At 40.8% G+C, this 18319-nt stretch overlaps 1 protein-coding gene across 3 annotated transcripts in view; it reads right to left on the bottom strand.

Annotated features, from left to right (window-relative positions):
* UNC13B (unc-13 homolog B) overlaps nucleotides 1-18319 on the bottom strand; it is a 220811-nt gene that overhangs the window by 129879 nt on the left and 72613 nt on the right. For 2 of the 3 annotated variants that reach the window (XM_060100767.1, XM_060100768.1), the window contains exon 7: nucleotides 17452-17509. The exons of the other annotated variant lie outside the window; for it this stretch is intronic. In XM_060100767.1, the coding sequence (XP_059956750.1) occupies nucleotides 17452-17509 (58 nt within the window). The remainder of the gene's footprint in view (nucleotides 1-17451; nucleotides 17510-18319) is intronic. 3 annotated transcript variants of the gene reach the window in all.

Genomic DNA, 18319 nt, shown 5'->3' with positions numbered 1-18319 from the left:
TTCACCCTTTTTTTTTTTTTTTTTTTTTTTTTTTTTTTGCGGTACTCGGGCTTCTCACTGTTGTGGCCTCTCCCGTTGCGGAGCACAGGCTCCGGACGTGCAAGCTCAGCCGCCATGGCTCACAGGCCCAGCCGCTCTGCGGCATGTGGGATCTTCCCAGACCGGGGCACGAACCCGTTTCCCCTGAATCGTCAGGCGGACTCTCAACCACTGCGCCACCAGGGAAGCCCTATTCACCCTTTTATTCCACTACCTTCTGCCATTTTTCAGGCAACCTTATAATTCCATCTTCCCAAAACTTTTTATCTTTTTGAGCAAAGAACAGTTCTAGGTGCCTTTTACAATCTTCCAGGGAATTGAAATTTTTTCCACTAAGAGAATTTTGTAAAGACTTAAGTAAATGGAAATCCAAAGGTGCAAGGTCTGGTGAATATGGTGGATGAATCAGAAATTCCCAGCCAAGCTGTAACAGTTTTTGCCTGGTCATCAAAGAACCACGTGGTCTTGCGTCGTCCTGATGGAAGATTACGTGTTTTCTGTTGACTAGTTCTGGACACTTTTTGTCGGATGCCGCTTTCAGTTGGTCTAATTGGGACAGTACCTGCTGGAATTAATTGTTTGGTTTTCCGGAAGGAGCTCATAATAGAAGACTCCCTTCCAATCCCACCATATATACAACATCACCTTCTTTGGATGAAGACCAGCCTTTGGTGTGGTTGGTGGTGGCTCATTTCTCTTGCCCCACAATCTCTTCTGTTCCATATTATTGTACGGTATCCACTTTTCATCACCCATCACAATTTGTTTTCAAAATGGAACGTTTTCATTACATTTAAGTAGAGATTCGCATGAGGAAATACGTCAGGAAGGTTTTTCTCGCTTAACTTACGTAGAACCCAAATATCCAAGCGATTAACATAATCAAGCTGGTGCAAATGATTTTCAATGCTTGATTTGGATATTTTGAGTGTGTCCACTATCTCCGGCGTGGTATAACACTGATTGTTGTCAATTAATGTCTCGATTTGATCGCTATCAACTTCAACTGGTCTACCTGACTATGGAGCATTGTCCAGAGAGAAATCTCAAGCATGAAACTTCGCAAACCACTTTTGGCAGGTTTGAGCAGTCACAGCACCTTCTCCATACACTGAACAAATCTTTTTTTTTGCATTTCAGTTGCGTGTTTACCTTTCTTGAAATAATAAAGCATAACATGCCGAAAATGTTTTCTTCCATCTTCAATATTAAAATGGCTACACAAAAATTCACCAATTTTGATGTGTTTTTTTTAAATGCACGCTTATATGACAGCTGTCACAATACGATCTAACAAAATTGTTTTGAAAGAAGTTAAAGACAGCTAAGCACTACTAGAGCCATCTTATGGAAAAAAAACAAATGAACTTTTTGGCTAACCCAAAAGGTCCCATGAGATTTTTGCCATCAAGGAGTTGTAAGGTGGAAAGAACATGGACCTTAGAGTCAAACGGAAGTTTTAATCCCAGTTCACCCACTTCCTAGAAATAAGTGATGCAGAAAAAGATAACTGGTTGGGAGATCTGAAAAGAATCTCTCTGTGCTGCTTTTTCCAATACCATGTAAAGTGGCTACCAAGAATTCATAACTAACAAGGAAACCAATATATTCTGCAGCTTTTAATCACAGCTGACTTGAGAAAGCAGAATTTTAACCTAGAGGGTAATAAACAGAACCCTCAAAAGCCATGATATATATTGAAATTCACATTATGACAAAACGACTGTGAAAGTTATAGAGTTAAAATATTTCTTTTATGAGGTAACACTGCAACGGATAGAGCTAAAGGTCAGCTGGTGTAGGGACTAAACAGCCCACTTATAAAGCCTTGAACTTATGAATAGCATAAGTATTATATTATGGTTTTGAGGAGTGGATGAATTTGTATTTAAATGCAGGGTGGCAATGTCCCAGAGGAGACTGAGGTACAGGATTGAGTTTAATAATTTCTCTGGTCTCCCAGGACTATCTTGGGCACCTATACCTCAATTTCAGTGCAGGGCATGGTTTAGAAAGCTAATAGAAATCCTAACAACTCAATATCAGAAAAACAAACAACTTGATTTAAAAATGGGCAGACATTTTTCCAGAGAAGACATACAGATGGCCAACAGGCACATGGAAAGATGCTCAACATCACTAATCATCAGGAAAATGTAAATCAAAACCACAGTGAGATACCATCTCACACCTGTCATAATGGCTATTATCAAAAAGATAAGAAACAAGTGTTGGTGAGAATGTGGAGAAAAGAGAACCATCGTGCACTGTTGGTGGGAATGTAAATTGGTGCAGTCACCATGGAAAACAGTTCCCAAAAAAATCTAAAAAGAGAACTACCAATGTTCCCCCAAAATCTAAAAATAGAACTACCAAATATCTAACAACTCCACTTCTGGGTATTTATCCAAAGAAAACAAAAACACTAATTCACCATGTTTACGGCAGCATTATTTACAATTGCCAAAATATGGAAGCAACCTAAGTGTGCATTGACAAATGGTTAAAGAAGATGTGGGGGGTATGTGTGTGTATACACATATATATGGTGTGTATATATTTATACACATATATGCACACAATGGAACATTACTCAGCCATTAAAAAGAATGAAATCTAGCCATTTGCAGCAATGCAGGTGGACCTGGAGGGCATGATGCTAAATGAAGTAAGTCAGACAAAGAAAAACAAATACCATATGATTTCACTTACATGTGGAATCTAAAAAACAAAACAAATGAACAAGCAAAGCAAAAACAGACTCATAGATACAGACAACAATCTGGTTGTTGCCAGAGGGGAAGAGGGTAGGGAGATAGATGAAATAGGTGAAGGGGATTAAGAGGTACAAAATTCCAGCTATAAGATAAGTAAGTCACAGGGATGTAATACACAGCATAGGGAATATAGTCAATAATATTATAACAACTTTGTATGGTGACAGATGGTAACTAGACTTATTGTGGTCATCATTTCATAATGTATAAAAATACCGAATCACTATGTTATACACCTGAAACTAATATAATATTGTACGTTAATTATAATTCAATAAATAAAGTAAAAATTTTAATAATTAAAAAAAGAAGTTCTAGCAGACCATGCTAATGTCTTTTTTAAAATTTATTTTTATTGGAGTATAGTTGCTTTATAATGTTGTTTTAGTTTCTACTGTACAGCAAAGTGATCAGCTATAGGTATACATATATCCCCCCTCTTTTTTGGGTTTCCTTCCCATTTAGATCATCACAGAGCATTGATTAGAGTTCCCTGAGCTATATGGTAGGTTCTCATTAGCTATTTATTTTATACATAGTATCAGTAGTGTATATATGTCGATCCCAATCTCCCAATTCATCCTACCCACCCCCCTTGGTATCCATACGTTTGTTTATCCATACGTTTGTTCTCTCTGTGTCTCTATTTCTGTTTTGCAAATAAGATCATCTATACCAGTGGCCCCCAACCTTTTTGGCACCAGGGACCAGTTTCGTGGAAGACAATTTTTCCACAGACCAGTGGGGGGATGATGGTTTTGGGATGATTCAAGCACATTACATTTATTGCACACTTTATTTCTATTATTATTACATTGTAATATATAATGAAGTAATTATACAACTCACCATAATGCAGAATCAGTGGGAGCCCTGAGCTTGTTTTCACTTACCACTCACTGATAGGGTTTTGATATGAGTCTGCAAGCAATTGATTTATTATGGTCTCTGTGCAGTCAAACCTCTCTGCTAATGATAATCTGTATTTGCAGCCACTCCCCAGCACTAGCATCACTGCCTCAGCTCCACCTCAGATCATCAGGCATTAGATTCTCACAAGGAGTGCGCAATCTAGATCCCTCACATGTGCAGTTCGCAGCAGGGTTTGAGCTCCTATGAGACTCTAATGCTGCCACTGATCTGACAGGAGGCGAAGCTCAGGCAGTAACGTGAGCGATGGGGAGCGGCTATAAATACAGGTGAAGCTCCGCTTGCTCAACCACTGCTCACCTCCTGCTGTGCAGCCCAGTTCCTAACCGGTCCGTGGCCCGGGGGTTGGGGACCCCTGATCGATACCATTTGTGCTAATGTCTTGAAGTGGCCTGCCATGGAACAGCAACATAACACTGCAAAAGGATATAGAGGATAGGCTGGGTTCTGTCCCTTCAAAAGTTATGGTAAGGGATTCTTTATCCCTTCAGGAAAGATTTACCTACTACATGCTCTTGAAAGCTAATACTAGTGGTGACTGTGAGGTCACTAAGTTCTCTAACAGAGGGATCTCCTGATAGGCAGGGGCTATCAGCATGGTGGCTACTGTCATCTGGAAAATAAGTAATACAGAAAACAAATTGCTAAAGAACAGACCACAGGATCTGGTACCAGCCAAGCTTCCTTTTTATCTGGAGCTGTGCAAGATAGCTAGGTCTGATGGTCAGAAGTGTCAGGTCCTCTCAAGTGGGTAAAGTTGGTAAAGTGCTAGAGTGACAGACAGTCCCATAGTTTGCTGTACATGATCATGCCTTGACACAGTGAGTATTTGCCAATTGGGTCCACTCCTTCCGGCATGGACCCACCACAAAGAGGTGGATAAAATTTCATGTTCTGGGCTTCCCTGGTGGTGCAGTGGTTAAGAATCCACCTGCCAATGCAGGGGACATGGGTTCGAGCCCTGGTCTGGGAAGATCCCACATGCTGTGGAGCAGCTAAGCCCATGTGCCACAACTACTGAGCCTGCACTCTAGAGACCATGCTCTAGAGCCCGTGCTCTGCAACAAGAGAAACCACGATAATGAGAAGCCTGCACATCACAACAAAGAGTAAACCCTGCTTGCCTCAACTAGATAAAACTCATGTGCAGCAACGAAGACCCAACACAGCCAAAAATAAAAACAAATAAATTAATTTTTAAAAAATTTCATGTTCTGCTAGAGTTCACCATCACCTGACTAGGAAAACAAGTCCTGTTCCTCATTGAGAGGCAACTAGAATACCCCACAAGCATAAATCTAGTCTTGTTTGAGGTAGGTAGAGAAATGGAACTAATAGCAGCATTGGCTGTACCTGCCCAGAGTTTTGTATTTGGTTGATTCTAGCAGGGGAATTACACCATCATATGCAGAGCAGGCAGTAATCTAATCTTTCAGGTGAGGAATATCTGGTATACATATAGAATGGCCTATTTCTCTGCCTCCCCAAACAGGTAGAATATTAAAAATAAGACAAGTCATAGCATGGCAGTGGACAGTTTTAGATGGAGACCATGAATAATATGACATAAGAGGAATATTTGAGTGTAGTGCAGACTAGGGATACAGCATGTCAGGCCTGATGGATTAAGAGTAGTGGGAAGCACTAACACCTCATGCTTCCCTAGGATCAATAATATCAGCACAATGGATCACCAGGATATATAACACTAAGAGTTGAAAAGGAAAAAAGGGCAAGACATTTTACATAAACATGTCTCTTCTGGGCATGTTGGTAAAAGAAATCCTTTTGAAGTTAGTGGTGGTCAAATAAGATATCATAACAAGGTAGGCAAACTGTATTACTGACAATGCTTCTGAATGTTTGGTCACTGTTATTCATGCATGTGACTAACATCCAACTGTTCTGAACTGATGCATTTTTTGTTTGTTTGTTGTTTGTTTGTTTGCGGTATGCGGGCCTCTCACTGTTGTGGCCTCTCCCGTTGCGGAGCACAGGCTCCGGATGCGCAGGCTCAGCAGCCATGGCTCATGGGCCCAGCCGTTCCGCGGCATGTGGGATCTTCCCGGACCGGGCACGAACCGGCGTCCCCTGCATCGGCAGGTGGACTCTCAACCACTGCACCACCAGGGAAGCCCGAACTGATGCATTTTTTAAGAAAAATTTTAAACAATATGTTGAGTTATGCCCTACTTTACTAATTTAAAAGACTGATTCATACTCAGGAAATTTTGGTTTATGATCTGACATGGCACTATTAATAGGCAATATTGTAACAAAAGCAGTGAAGCAAACCTTTCACAGACAATTGGAGAAATCTCTTTGAAACATCAATGATGGGCTGTATCTCAATCAAAATGTCAAGCTTGCTTAAAGGTCATTTTACAAATGAAAAAACAGGCCCCAAAACTTATTTCAGCCATAGTAATTTATTAGGACAGACCTTAGGGATATTACTAACAGAAGAGACACAACTTTAAGAGCTACTTAGAACTCTCAATGAAGGAATCACTAGTACTGTTGAACTAAAAACTGTGTCAACCTCAACAACCAACCATCGTTCAATTAAATCTCAAATCCAAACTAAAAAACTAAATCTACAATGACCTGCCTCTATATTGTCAGGCCTGGGATCATTTTTTTAATAAATATTTGTTACTTTTTAAATTATCATAAAATAAATGCATTTGGAGAAAATTTAGAAAGTACAAAAAAGTATAAAGAAAAAAAAATTTACCCACAATCCTACCACCGAGACCCACTATTAAAAATATTTCCGGGCTTCCTTGGTGGCGCAGTGGTTGAGAGTCCGCCTGCCGATGCAGGGGACATGGGTTCGTGCCCCGGTCCGGGAAGATCCCACATGCCTGCTGCAGAGCGGCTGGGCCCATGAGCCATAGCCACTGAGCCTGCGCGTCCGGAGCCTGTGCTCCGCAACGGGAGAGGCCACAACAATGAGAGGCCTGCGTACCGCAAAAAAAAAATTTCCTAGGTTTTGTTCCTATGCCTATGAGTATATAATTTATTTTTTAGATAATTGGGATCCTACTACTTAATCAGTTTAGGTTACTCATTTTTAAAAACTTATTCACATAATTGTTTTCTGTATCTTAAAAAATTACTTAAAAACATATTATTCCATTATATGGAAATGCCACAATTACCCATTCCTCTATTAATTTTGCAATTTTTCTCCATTATAATTAAAACCTATTTATAAATGTCCCTTTGCATCTCAAGTTATTTTCCCTGAATAGTTCCTAGAAGTGAAATTACTGAGTTAGAAAGGTTGTACTAATTTCACACCTTGGCAGAATATGTGAGTAGTCATCTCATCAAGTCCTTGCCAGATGCTGATTCACTTTTTTTTTTTTTTTTTTTTTTTTTGCCGTACGCGGGCCTCTCCCTGCTGTGGCCTCTCCCGTTGCGGAGCACAGGCTCCGGACGTGCAGGCTCAGCGGCCATGGCTCACGGGCCTAGCCGCTCCGCGGCATGTGGGATCTTCCCGGACAGGGGCACGAACCCGCGTCCCCTGCATCGGCAGGCGGACTCTCAACCACGGCGCCACCAGGGAAGCCCGAGCCCCAGAAGTCTTAACTCATTCCAGCATCAACTCTAAAGTCCAAAAACTCATTTAAATATCAACTAAATTATATATGAGTAAGAATCCAGTTATGATTCATCCAGAGGCAAAATTCCTCTCCAGCTGTGAACCTATGAAACCAAACATCTGCTTCCAAAATACAATGGTGGGACAGAAAGATAATCCCACTCCACAAGGGAGAAATAGGAAAGAAGTGACAGGTCCCAAGCAAGTCCAAAACCTAGCAAGGCAAATTCCATTAGATCTTAAGGCTAGAGAACAATTCTCTTCGGTTCAATGACACACCTTCCACTGGGTGGCACTGTCACTCACTCAGCTCTACAGAGTGGCCCTGGTTCCCATAGCTCTCTGTGGTGGCCATCCTCTGAAACAAAAGGAAACATCTCTGTCCCTTGGGCCTGTGCTAAGACTGGCAGCCCTGATATTCTCCAAATCACCTTCCGGGTCGCTCTTGCCTTTCCTCAAGAATAGCACACGTGGGCTTCCCTGGTGGCGCAGTGTTTAAGAATCCACCTGCCAATGCAGGCAACATGGGTTCGAGCCCTGGTCCAGGAAGATCCCACATGCCGCGGAGCAACTAAGCCCATGCGCCACAACTACTGAGCCTGCGCTCTAGAGCCCGCGGGTCACAACTACTGAGCCCGTGTGCCACAACTACTGAGCCTGTGTGCCTAGAGCCCGTGCTCTGAAACAAGAGAAGCCACCGCCATGAGAAGCCCGCGCACCGCAACGAAGAGTAGTCCCCGCTCCCTGCAACTAGAGAAAGCCCACGCGCAGCAATGAAGACCCAATACAACCAAAAATAAAACAAAAAATAAATAAATTAAACAAAAAAACAGCAAACCATTAAAAAAAAAAAAAAGAATAGCACACGTTTACAGTCAAATAACTCTATGATCTAGTCTTGTAGAATCCAAGAAATCCAACAGTCTTCCTTCATTCCATCCCTCTTTCTCTGTCCCCTTTAGTTGAAACTGGCAATGTCTCTGCTGGTATAATTCCATCTCTATTCCTGGCTTCTGCTGATGGCTGGTTTAGTCCATGAGTCACACCCATGATCTCTTTAGTGTTTTCTTCAGAACAAGATTTCTCATTTTTCACAATATATAGGCTAAGGATAGGCTAAGAATTTCCAAATCTCCAAGTTCTGGTTCCTTTTTACTTAACAATTCCTTCTTCAATTCAACCCTCTACTCTTGCATTTTATTACAAGCAGTAAGGAAGACCCAAGCCACACCTTCATTGCTTAGCTTAGAAATCTCCTCTGCTAAACACCCAATTTGATCACTTATAAACTCTACCTTTCACAAAACACTCGAACAATTCAGCCAAGTTCATTGCCACTTTATAACAAGGATCATCTTTCCTCCAGTTTCCAACAAACCGTTCCTCATTTCCATCTGACACTTCTCCAGAACAGCCTTTAATATCCATATTTCTGCCAAGAGTCCCTTCATAGCAACCTTGGCTCTTTCTAGCATGCACCTCAGAATCCTTCCAGCCTTTTTGCCCATTACCCAAACTTCCAAAACCACTGTCACATTTTTAGGTTATTTGTTACAGCAGCACCCCACCTCTCAGCACCAAAATCTGTACTAGTCTGCTCAGCTGCCATAACAAAATACCACAGACTAGGTGGTTTAAACAACAGAAATTTGTATCCCACAAGTTTAAAGCCTAGGAAGTCCAAGATCACGGTGCCGGCTGATTTGCTTCCGGATGAAAGTTCTCCTTCTGGCTTGCAGATGGCCACCTTCTTGCTATGTCCTCACACGGAAAGCTCTGCTGTCTCTTCCTTTTCTTAAAAGGGTATCAGTCCTATCAGATTAGAGCCTCATTCTTATGATCTCATTTGACCTTTATCATCTCCTCACAGGCCCTATCTCCAAATACTGGGGGCTAGAGCTTCAACATATGAATTTTAGGGGTATGCAAAAACTCTTAAGTTACATATGTACATATGTATATACATATACACATACACATATACAGAGGTAAGAGTTTTGTATACTTCTTAACTTAAAAGTTTCATTTTCATGAAACTTAAGTTTCATGAAAATTTCCCCAATACATTATTCAAAGCATATTCAAATCTTATGACTATTATCATTTACTGTTGTTTAACTATTAAGTCATTTTCAAATTTTGCTATTTAAATAATTTTGCAATGAACATCTTTCTATACAAATCCTTGTCTGTTTCCTGATTATTTAGGACAAACTTCCAGAAATTCAACTGTTGAAACAAAGGTCATGAATTTTTAAAGGCTCTTGGTATGTATTGCTAAATGGCTTCCCAGAAACCCATACTAGTGTACCCTGCCATCTGCAGTAGACATTATAATTAGAATAAAATATTTTTCTGATTGAAAAAAAAAACAGTGTCATAAATGACTAAAAAGGCAAGTTTTTTTTTTAATTAAAGGAGTTAAAGATTCAGGACAACAAAATAAAAATGTGTGATTCTTGATTAGATCATACACTGGTGGGGGAGGATGGCTATAAAAATACATGGGGGACAACTGTGGAATTCTGAATATGAACTGTATATTAGATACTATTGTAGCAATGTTAAATTTCTTGATTCTGATAATGGTATTTTAGTTATATAGACTGTTCTATCTCTTAGGAGACACATGCTGATGTGTCATAAAGTCTAAAGCTTATATTCAAATGATTCCGAAAATACACATGTGTATTTTTACATATGTATATAGGGGGACAGAAATGGGAAAGAGTGGTAGGGAGGAAGAGAAGCAAATGTGGCAAGATGTTAATTACTGAATCTAGTAAAGGGTAAATGCCACTTTCCATTTTAAACTTACAATTTAAAATTTTTCAAAAAAATATATTAGAGAGCGTCTCCCCACAACTACGGTGCCTGCCGGCATCTGGTGGGGGACTCTGACCCCCAAGGAGACGGGAGGAACCCCAGAGTGAGCCGGTTGGACGTAGGGGGATCAAGGGGAGAGGAGAAGTGGAGGGCAGACAAGATCGGTGCCCCTGAGGCCAGGGAGATCAGGAGAGGCAGGTGGGAGGGAGCTTGGCTCACTCAGGCCACGGAGCCTGCTGAGTTCCCAAGCTGCTTCCCCCCAAGCCCCATCCAGGCCATGTGGGTCCTGGAGGTACAGGAAGGAGGCCAAGGGGAGACTAGGAGAGGTAGGCGGGAGGGGCCATCCCGGAGGAGCGGAAGAGGAGAGGAGGGCGACTGCCCCGCCCACTCAGGCCCAGGAAGCCTACTGAGCTCCCAGGGCAATCCCCTGCCCTCCAAGCCCCCTCCAGGCTGTGTGGGTCTTTCTGGGCATAGGAGGGAGGCCAGGGAGATCAGGAGAGGCAGGCAGGAGGGGCCCTCCCAGACCCCAGACTGGAGTGGCGAGAGAGGAGGGCGTTTGCCCCACCCACTCGAGCCCAGGAAGCCTGCTGGGCTCCCAGGTGAGGTCCCCTGCCCTGAGAGGAGGGGTGGGGTCACACCTGGGCCCCTACTCTTCCTTGAACCTAAGCCCCACCCGACACAGCCCCCAGGACCTTTTCCAATCCTGTGAGTCCTGAGCATTGGCCCCACCCCCAACCCAAACCTCGCCCTTGCTTAGGCCCCACCCTCCACAGCCAAGGCCTTCCCCCACAACCCCTTTTTTTTTTTCTTTTCCCTCCTCCTCTTTTTTACTATTGTGGTACTGATGTACCTTCCGCTGTTGATTCATCTATATTTTTATTTTTACATTCTTTCTAACATATCTGTTAGTTTCCTAGTCTAATTTTATTTTTTACTTTGTTATTGTTCTCTTTTTTTTTTTTGCCAGCTCAGGGTCAGGCAGAAATTCCTGCGGTGGGAGCTCCAAGTCCGAACCACTGGACTAACAGAGAACCTCAGACCCCAGGGAATATTCATCGGAGTGAGGTCTCACAGAGTTCCTCATCTCAGCACCAAGACCCAGCTCTACCCAACAGCCTACAAACTCCAGTGTTGGAAGCCTCAGGCCAAACAACCAGTAAAACAGGAACACAATCCCCTCATAAAAAAAAAAAAAAAAAAAAAAAAGAGAGACAAAAAAAAATGTCACAGATGAAAGAGCAAGGTAAAAACCTACAAGACCAAATAAATGAAGAGGAAATAGGCAATCTACCTGAAAAAGAATTCAGAGTAATGATAGTAAAGATGATCCAGAATCTTGGAAAAAGAATGGAAGCTCAGACTGAGAAAATACAAGAAATGTTTAACAAAGATCTAGAAGAACTAAAGAACAAACAAACAGATGAACAACACAATAGCTGAAATGAAAAATACCCTAGAAGGAATCAATAACAGAATAACGGAGGCAGAAGAACAAATAAGTGAGCTGGAAGACAAAATGGTGGAAATAACTGCCAAGGAGCAGAATAAAGAAAAAAGAACGAAAAGAACTGAAGACAATCTCAGAGACCTCTGGGACAACACTAAACGCACCAACATTTGAATTATAGGAGTCCCAGAAGAAGAAGAGAAAAAGAAAGGGTCTGAGAAAATATTTGAAGACATTATAGTGGAAAACTTCCCTAACATGGGAAAGGAAATAGTCACCCAAGTCCAGGAAGCACAGAGAGTCCCATACAGGATAAACCCTAGGAAAAACACACCAAGACACATATTAATCAAACAAACAAAAATTAAATTCAAAGAAAAAATATTAAAAGCAGCAAGGGAAAAACAAAAAATAACATACAAAGGAATCCCCATAAGGTTATCAGCTGATTTTTCAGTGGAAACTCTGTAGGCCAGAAGGGAGTGGCAGGATATATTTAAAGTGCTGAAAGGGAAAAACCTACAACCAAGATTACTCTACCCAGCAAGGATCTCATTCAGATTCGATGCAGAAGTCAAAAGCTTTTCACACAAACAAAAGCTAAGAGAATTCAGCACCACCAAACCAGCTTTACAACAAATGCTAAAGAAACTTCTCTAAGCAGGAAACACAAGAGAAGAAAAAGACCTACAAAAACAAACCCAAAACAATTAAGAAGATGGTAATAGGAACATACATATCAATAATAACCTTGAATGTAAATGGATTAAATGCCCCAACCAAAAGACACAGACTGGCTGAATGGAAACAAAAACAAGACCCATATATATGCTGTCTACAAGAGACCCACTTCAGACCTAGGGAAACATACAGACTGAAAGTGACGGGATGGAAAAAGACACTCCATGCAAATGGAAATCAAAAAATGCTGGAGTAGCAATTCTCGTATCAGATAAAATAGACTTTAAAATAAAGACTGTTACAAGAGATAAGGAGGGACACTACATAATGATTAAAGGATCAATCCAAGAAGAAGATATAACAATTATAAATGTTTATGCACCCAACATAGGAGCACCTCAATACATAAGGCAAATGCTAACAACCATGAAAGGAGAAATCGACAGTAACACAATAACAGTAGGGGACTTTAACACCCCACTTACACCAATGGACAGATCATCCAAACAGAAAATAAATAAGGAAAAACAGGCTTTAAATGACACAATAGACCAGACAGATTTAACTGATATTTATAGAACATTCCACCCAAAAGTGTCAGAATACACTTTCTTCTCAAATGCACATGGAACATTCTCCAGGATAGATCACATCTTGGGTCACAAATCAAGCCTTGGAAAATTTAAGAAAATTGAAATCGTATCAAGCATCTTTTCTGACCACAACGTTATGAGACTGGAAATCAATTACAGGAAAAAAACTGCAAAAAAACACAAATACATGGAGGCTAAACAGTGCCCTACTAAATAGCCAAGAGATCACTGAAGAAATCAAAGAAGAAATTTAAAAAATACATAGAAACAAATGACAATGAAAACACGATGACTCAAAACCTATGAGACCAAGCAAAAGCAGTTCTAAGAGGGAAGTTTATAGAAATTCAATCTCACCTCAAGAAACAAGAAAAATCTCAAATAAACAATCTAAACCTACACTTAAAACCAGAATTTTTTTTACAAGAACATAGATGCAAAAATCCTGAACAAAATACTAGTAAACAGAATCCAACAGCACATTAAAAGGATCGTACACCATGATCAAGTGGGGTTTATCCCAGGGATGCAAGGATTCTTCAATATATGCAAATCAATCAATGTGCTATACCACATTAACAAATTAAGGAATAAAAACCATATGATCATCTCAATAGATTCAGAAAAAGCTTTTGACAAAATTCAATACCTATTTATGATAAAAACTCTCCAGAAAATGGGCATAGAGGGAACCTACCTCAACATAATAAAGGCCAACTATGACAAACCCACAGCAAGCATCATATTCAATGGTGAAAAGCTGAAGGCATTTCCACTAAGATCAGGAACAAGACAAGGATGTTCACTCTCACTACTATTATTCAACATAGTTTTGGAAGTCCTAGCCACAGCAATCAGAGAAGAAAAAGAAAGAAAAGGAATACAAATTGGAAAAAAAGAAGTAAAATTGTCACTATTTGCCAATGACATGATACTGTACATAGAAAATCCTAAAGATGCCACCAGAAAACTACTAGTACTAATCAGTGGATTTGCTAAGGTTGCAGGATACAAAATTAATGCACAGAAATCTCTTACATTCCTATACACCAACAACGAAAAATCAGAAAGAGAAATTAAGGAAACACTCCCATTTACCACTGCAACAAAAAGAATAAAATACCTAGGAATAAACCTGCATAAGGAGGCAAAAGACTTGTACTCAGAAAACTATAAAACACAGATGAAAGAGATCAAAGATGACATAAACAGATGGAGAAATATACCATGTCTTTGATTGGAAGAATCAGTCTTGTGAAAATGACTATACTACCCAAAGCAATCTACAGATTCAGTGCAATCCCTATCAAACTACCAACGGCATTCTTCACAGAATTAGAACAAAAAATCTTACAGTTCGTATGGAAACATAAAAGACCCCAAATAGCCAAAGCAATCTTGAGAAAGAAAAACAGAGTTGGAGGAATCAGGCTCCCCGACTTCAAACTATACCACAAAGCTACAAAGTAATCAAGACAGTATGGTACTGGCACAAAAACAGAAATACAGATCAATGGAACAGGATAGAAAGCCCAGAGATAAACCCACACACTTAATGGGCACCTAATTTACAACAAAGGAGGCAAGAACATACAATGGAGGAAAGACAGCCTCTTCAATAACTGGTGCTGGGAAAACTGGACAGCTACATGTAAAAGAATGAAATTAGAACACTACCTAACACCATACAAAAAAATAAACTCCAAATGGATTAAAGACTTAAATGTAAGACCAGACAGTATAAAACTTTTAGAGGAGAACATAGGAAAAACACTCTTTGACATAAACCACAGCAAGATCTTTTTTGAAAAATGGTTCTGGGGCTTCCCTGGTGGCGCAGTGGTTGAGAGTCCGCCTGCCGATGCAGAGGACGCGGGTTCGTGCCCCGGTTTGGGAGGATCCCACATGCCGCGGAGCGGCTGGGTCCGTGCGCCGTGGCCGCTGAGCCTGCGCGTCCGGAGCCTGTGCTCCGCAACGGGAGAGGCCACAGCAGTGAGAAGACCGCGTAACGCAAAAAAAAAAAAAAAAAAAAAAAAAAAAAAATGGTTCTGATGAACCTAGGGGCAGGACAGTAATAAAGACACAGCCGTAGAGAACGGACTTGAGGACACGGTGGGGAAGGAGAAGCTGGGACAAAGTGAGAGAGTAGCATTGACATATATACACTACCAAATGTAAAATAGATACCTAGTGGGAAGCAGCTGCATTGCACAAGGAGATCAGCTCGGTGCTTTTTGACCACCTAGAGGGGTGGGATAGGGAGGGTGGGAGGGAGGCTCAAGGGAGAGGGCATATGGGGACATGTGTATGCATATGGGTGATTCACTTTGTTGTGCAACAGAAGCTAACATGGTATTGTGAAGCAATTGTAGTCCAATAAAGATCTATTTTAAAAATGGTAAAAAAAAACATATATATATATTAGGGAGTAGTCAAAAGACAGGAACAGTCTATGCATATAAAAACAAATTAGCTGGTAAACATATAAAAAATGTAAGAGAATTAATAAAGTTGCTGATTATTATAGCCTCTTATTTCCTCCTGCCCTCTAGGCATTTGCTCTTTAATCACTTGAACTGCATTTCATCAAATGGACCCAGGAAGGAATGGCAAGAGAAATCTCAATCGTTCTATTTCACTTCTCATTAGCAGTCCTGGCAAAAGATTTAAAAGATTAAAAACTCAAAATTAGCTCATTACAATGAGTTTTAGAAATGACCTATAGACTTTATTTATTTATTTTTTTTTTTGTGGTATGCAGGCCTCTCACTGTTGTGGCCTCTCCCGCTGAGGAGCACAGGCTCCAGACGCGCAGGCTCCGCGGCATGTGGGATCTTCCCGGACCGGGGCACGAACCCATGTCCCCTGCATCGGCAGGCGGACTCTCAACCACTGCGCCACCAGGGAAGCCCTAGACTTTAATTCACAACTTGGTCTTCAATTCAGATACTTGTGGTCTCCCATGACCCTAAATATTTGATAAATCCTAGTTCCTAAATGACAAAAACAAAAGTAATAAGTCATATGAAAAATAGGTTTTCTTTAAATAAAGAAAAAGTGTTGACCTCTGCCAGTGGTCTTACTTTTATCAGGAAAGTAAGTAGCCAATAGAATGGAAGGCAACCAATGGATTTATAAACCATGAATGGAGGTTTTTCTTTTCAGAAACAATATGAAGGAAGTAGTATAACATAGTGGTTCAATGCATAGGCTATAGAGTCAGATTGTCTATATCTGAATATTTACTTCACCACTTACTACCTATGTGATCTGTGGCAAATAACTCAATCTCAGTTTCCTCATCTTAAAAATGAGGAAAACAGTAAAATCTATGTCTTAGGGTTGTTGTGAAGATTAAATAAGTTAGTATATTTTAGCGCTTACAGCAGCATCTGGCATATCATAAAACCTCAAAATACGTTAGCTGCTGTGGTTCTTATTATTACTAGTATTACTACAATAACTACTACCACTATCACCACCACTATCAACCTGCAGTTGCTAAGAGTTTGGCACTGATTCAGAAACACTATAGCAAAACAAAAGAAACACAACATATGCACACCCACCCCCACAGGTTGAAAAAGTGAAAGAGAACTGATTTCAAGTCAGTCCTTCGGTATCTCTTCAAGCTGTTCTGAGAGAAGCTGAGAAGATACCAATATACCAACAATGCACGGCTCATTTCAAGAAGGAATTTGTGTGGTCTGGATAAGTTAATCTCAGTAGAAATGACAAGTTCTCTCACTCAGTTAATCGTTTATCAAACTTTACTGAGGCTTACTACACTATTTATCAGGTATTGAGCCAGATACTAGGAATACAAATGGAAGATTCTATACCTTTAAAAATTTTGCTTTCGGGCTTCCCTGGTGGCGCAGTGGTTGAGAGTCCGCCTGCCGATGCAGGGGACATGGGTTCGTGCCCCGGTCCAGGAAGATCCCACATGCCGCGGAGCGGCTGGGCCCATGAGCCATGGCCGCGGGGCCTGCGCGTCCGGAGCCTGTGCTCCGCAACGGGAGAGGCCACAACAGTGAGAGGCCCGTGTACAGCAAAAAAAAAAAAAAAAAAATTTTGCTTTCTTGTCAAAGAAATATACATAGATTATAATATATGATAGGTTATACGATGGATGTACGTACAGGGTACTATGGAAGCAGAGGAAAGATCTAAGCTAGACTGTGGAGAAGGAGGAAACAGCATGAAGATTTCCCAGAGGGGGTAACATTTAAACTGAGCCTTAAAGGATAATAACAGAAAAATGGGGACAGAATGGGAGAAAACATTCCTCCAGGGGTAAAAGCGGGCAAATGGAGAAAAAAGAGTACCATTGCCCTACCTACAGCCACACAAAACCAAAAGATCTCTTCTTAAAGCTAAAGGACAGATAGCCATTGGCAGTATGGGCCTGAATAAGGTATATTTCTGGAATATCTCCTGTTTATACATACCACATCTCCAACCTCCCCAACTCAAAATAAGCCACATTTGGAGAACTGACAGAAAGTTGTGATTAAGAAGAGATTCAAAGACAAGTTTCTCACTTACAACACTGGGCGGCAGCAGTAGGCAATGGTTTCCTCTGGCTTTCTTCTTGACTAGAATACTAGAGGCAGAAAGGATAAAAAAAAAAAAAAAAAAAAAAAAAAACATAGTAAGAGGCCCAAGTAAAGAAGAAGGAGAAAAACAAAACAAAACAAAACAACAACAAAAAAACTATAGCTATCTATAAAAAGGTTTAGCATTTGACTAGAGTCAAATTTCTTATCAAACAGAAACAGATCATCCTGCTGCTGATTTCCCTGTGTGATCCTGACATACAGGCCAGATGATCAGATATGGCACTGGCCCAATGCAACAGGATAAAGCAGGATAGCAGGAAGGCTGTTCTGACCAAGGGCACCTGGGCACCATTCCAGCTCTACCAGGCAGCTGTAGAAGGCTTAGCCTTAGAAGCTCAGAGGACTTAGAAAACTCAAATAATATATAGGTTTCCCCATTTGGGTGGTGGAACTGAAAACCTCTCTGAGCCTTGAGTTTTCTCCATCTTTAAAAAGATGAGGCTTCTTCCCTCACAAGGTCACATAGGAAGTGAAATTACTTATGTAAGCATGTAATACAACATCTGGTATTTACTAGTGTCCCCTTCCCAGTTATACTCTAACCTCCCCAACACAACCCACCACTATCACCACCAAAAAACAGAGTACTGAAGCCATAAAAAGAAAGTTCTATAAAAGGGAGCCAAATTAAGTTCAAGTCTTGAAGATGGACAAGATTTGGAAAGGCAAAACAAAAAGAAAAAGGTATAAACAAATTAACACAGGTACACAGAGTCTGGAAGAAAAAATGGCTTGGTTCAGAGCCCATTGGAGGATTGGGAAAACATAACTTGGTCTAGCAACTTGCAAATATA

This window comes from Mesoplodon densirostris, chromosome 6 (genome assembly GCF_025265405.1).
Source record: "Mesoplodon densirostris isolate mMesDen1 chromosome 6, mMesDen1 primary haplotype, whole genome shotgun sequence".
Taxonomy (NCBI): Eukaryota; Metazoa; Chordata; class Mammalia; order Artiodactyla; family Ziphiidae; genus Mesoplodon; species Mesoplodon densirostris.
This window is presented reverse-complemented; position numbering and strand designations above follow the sequence as displayed.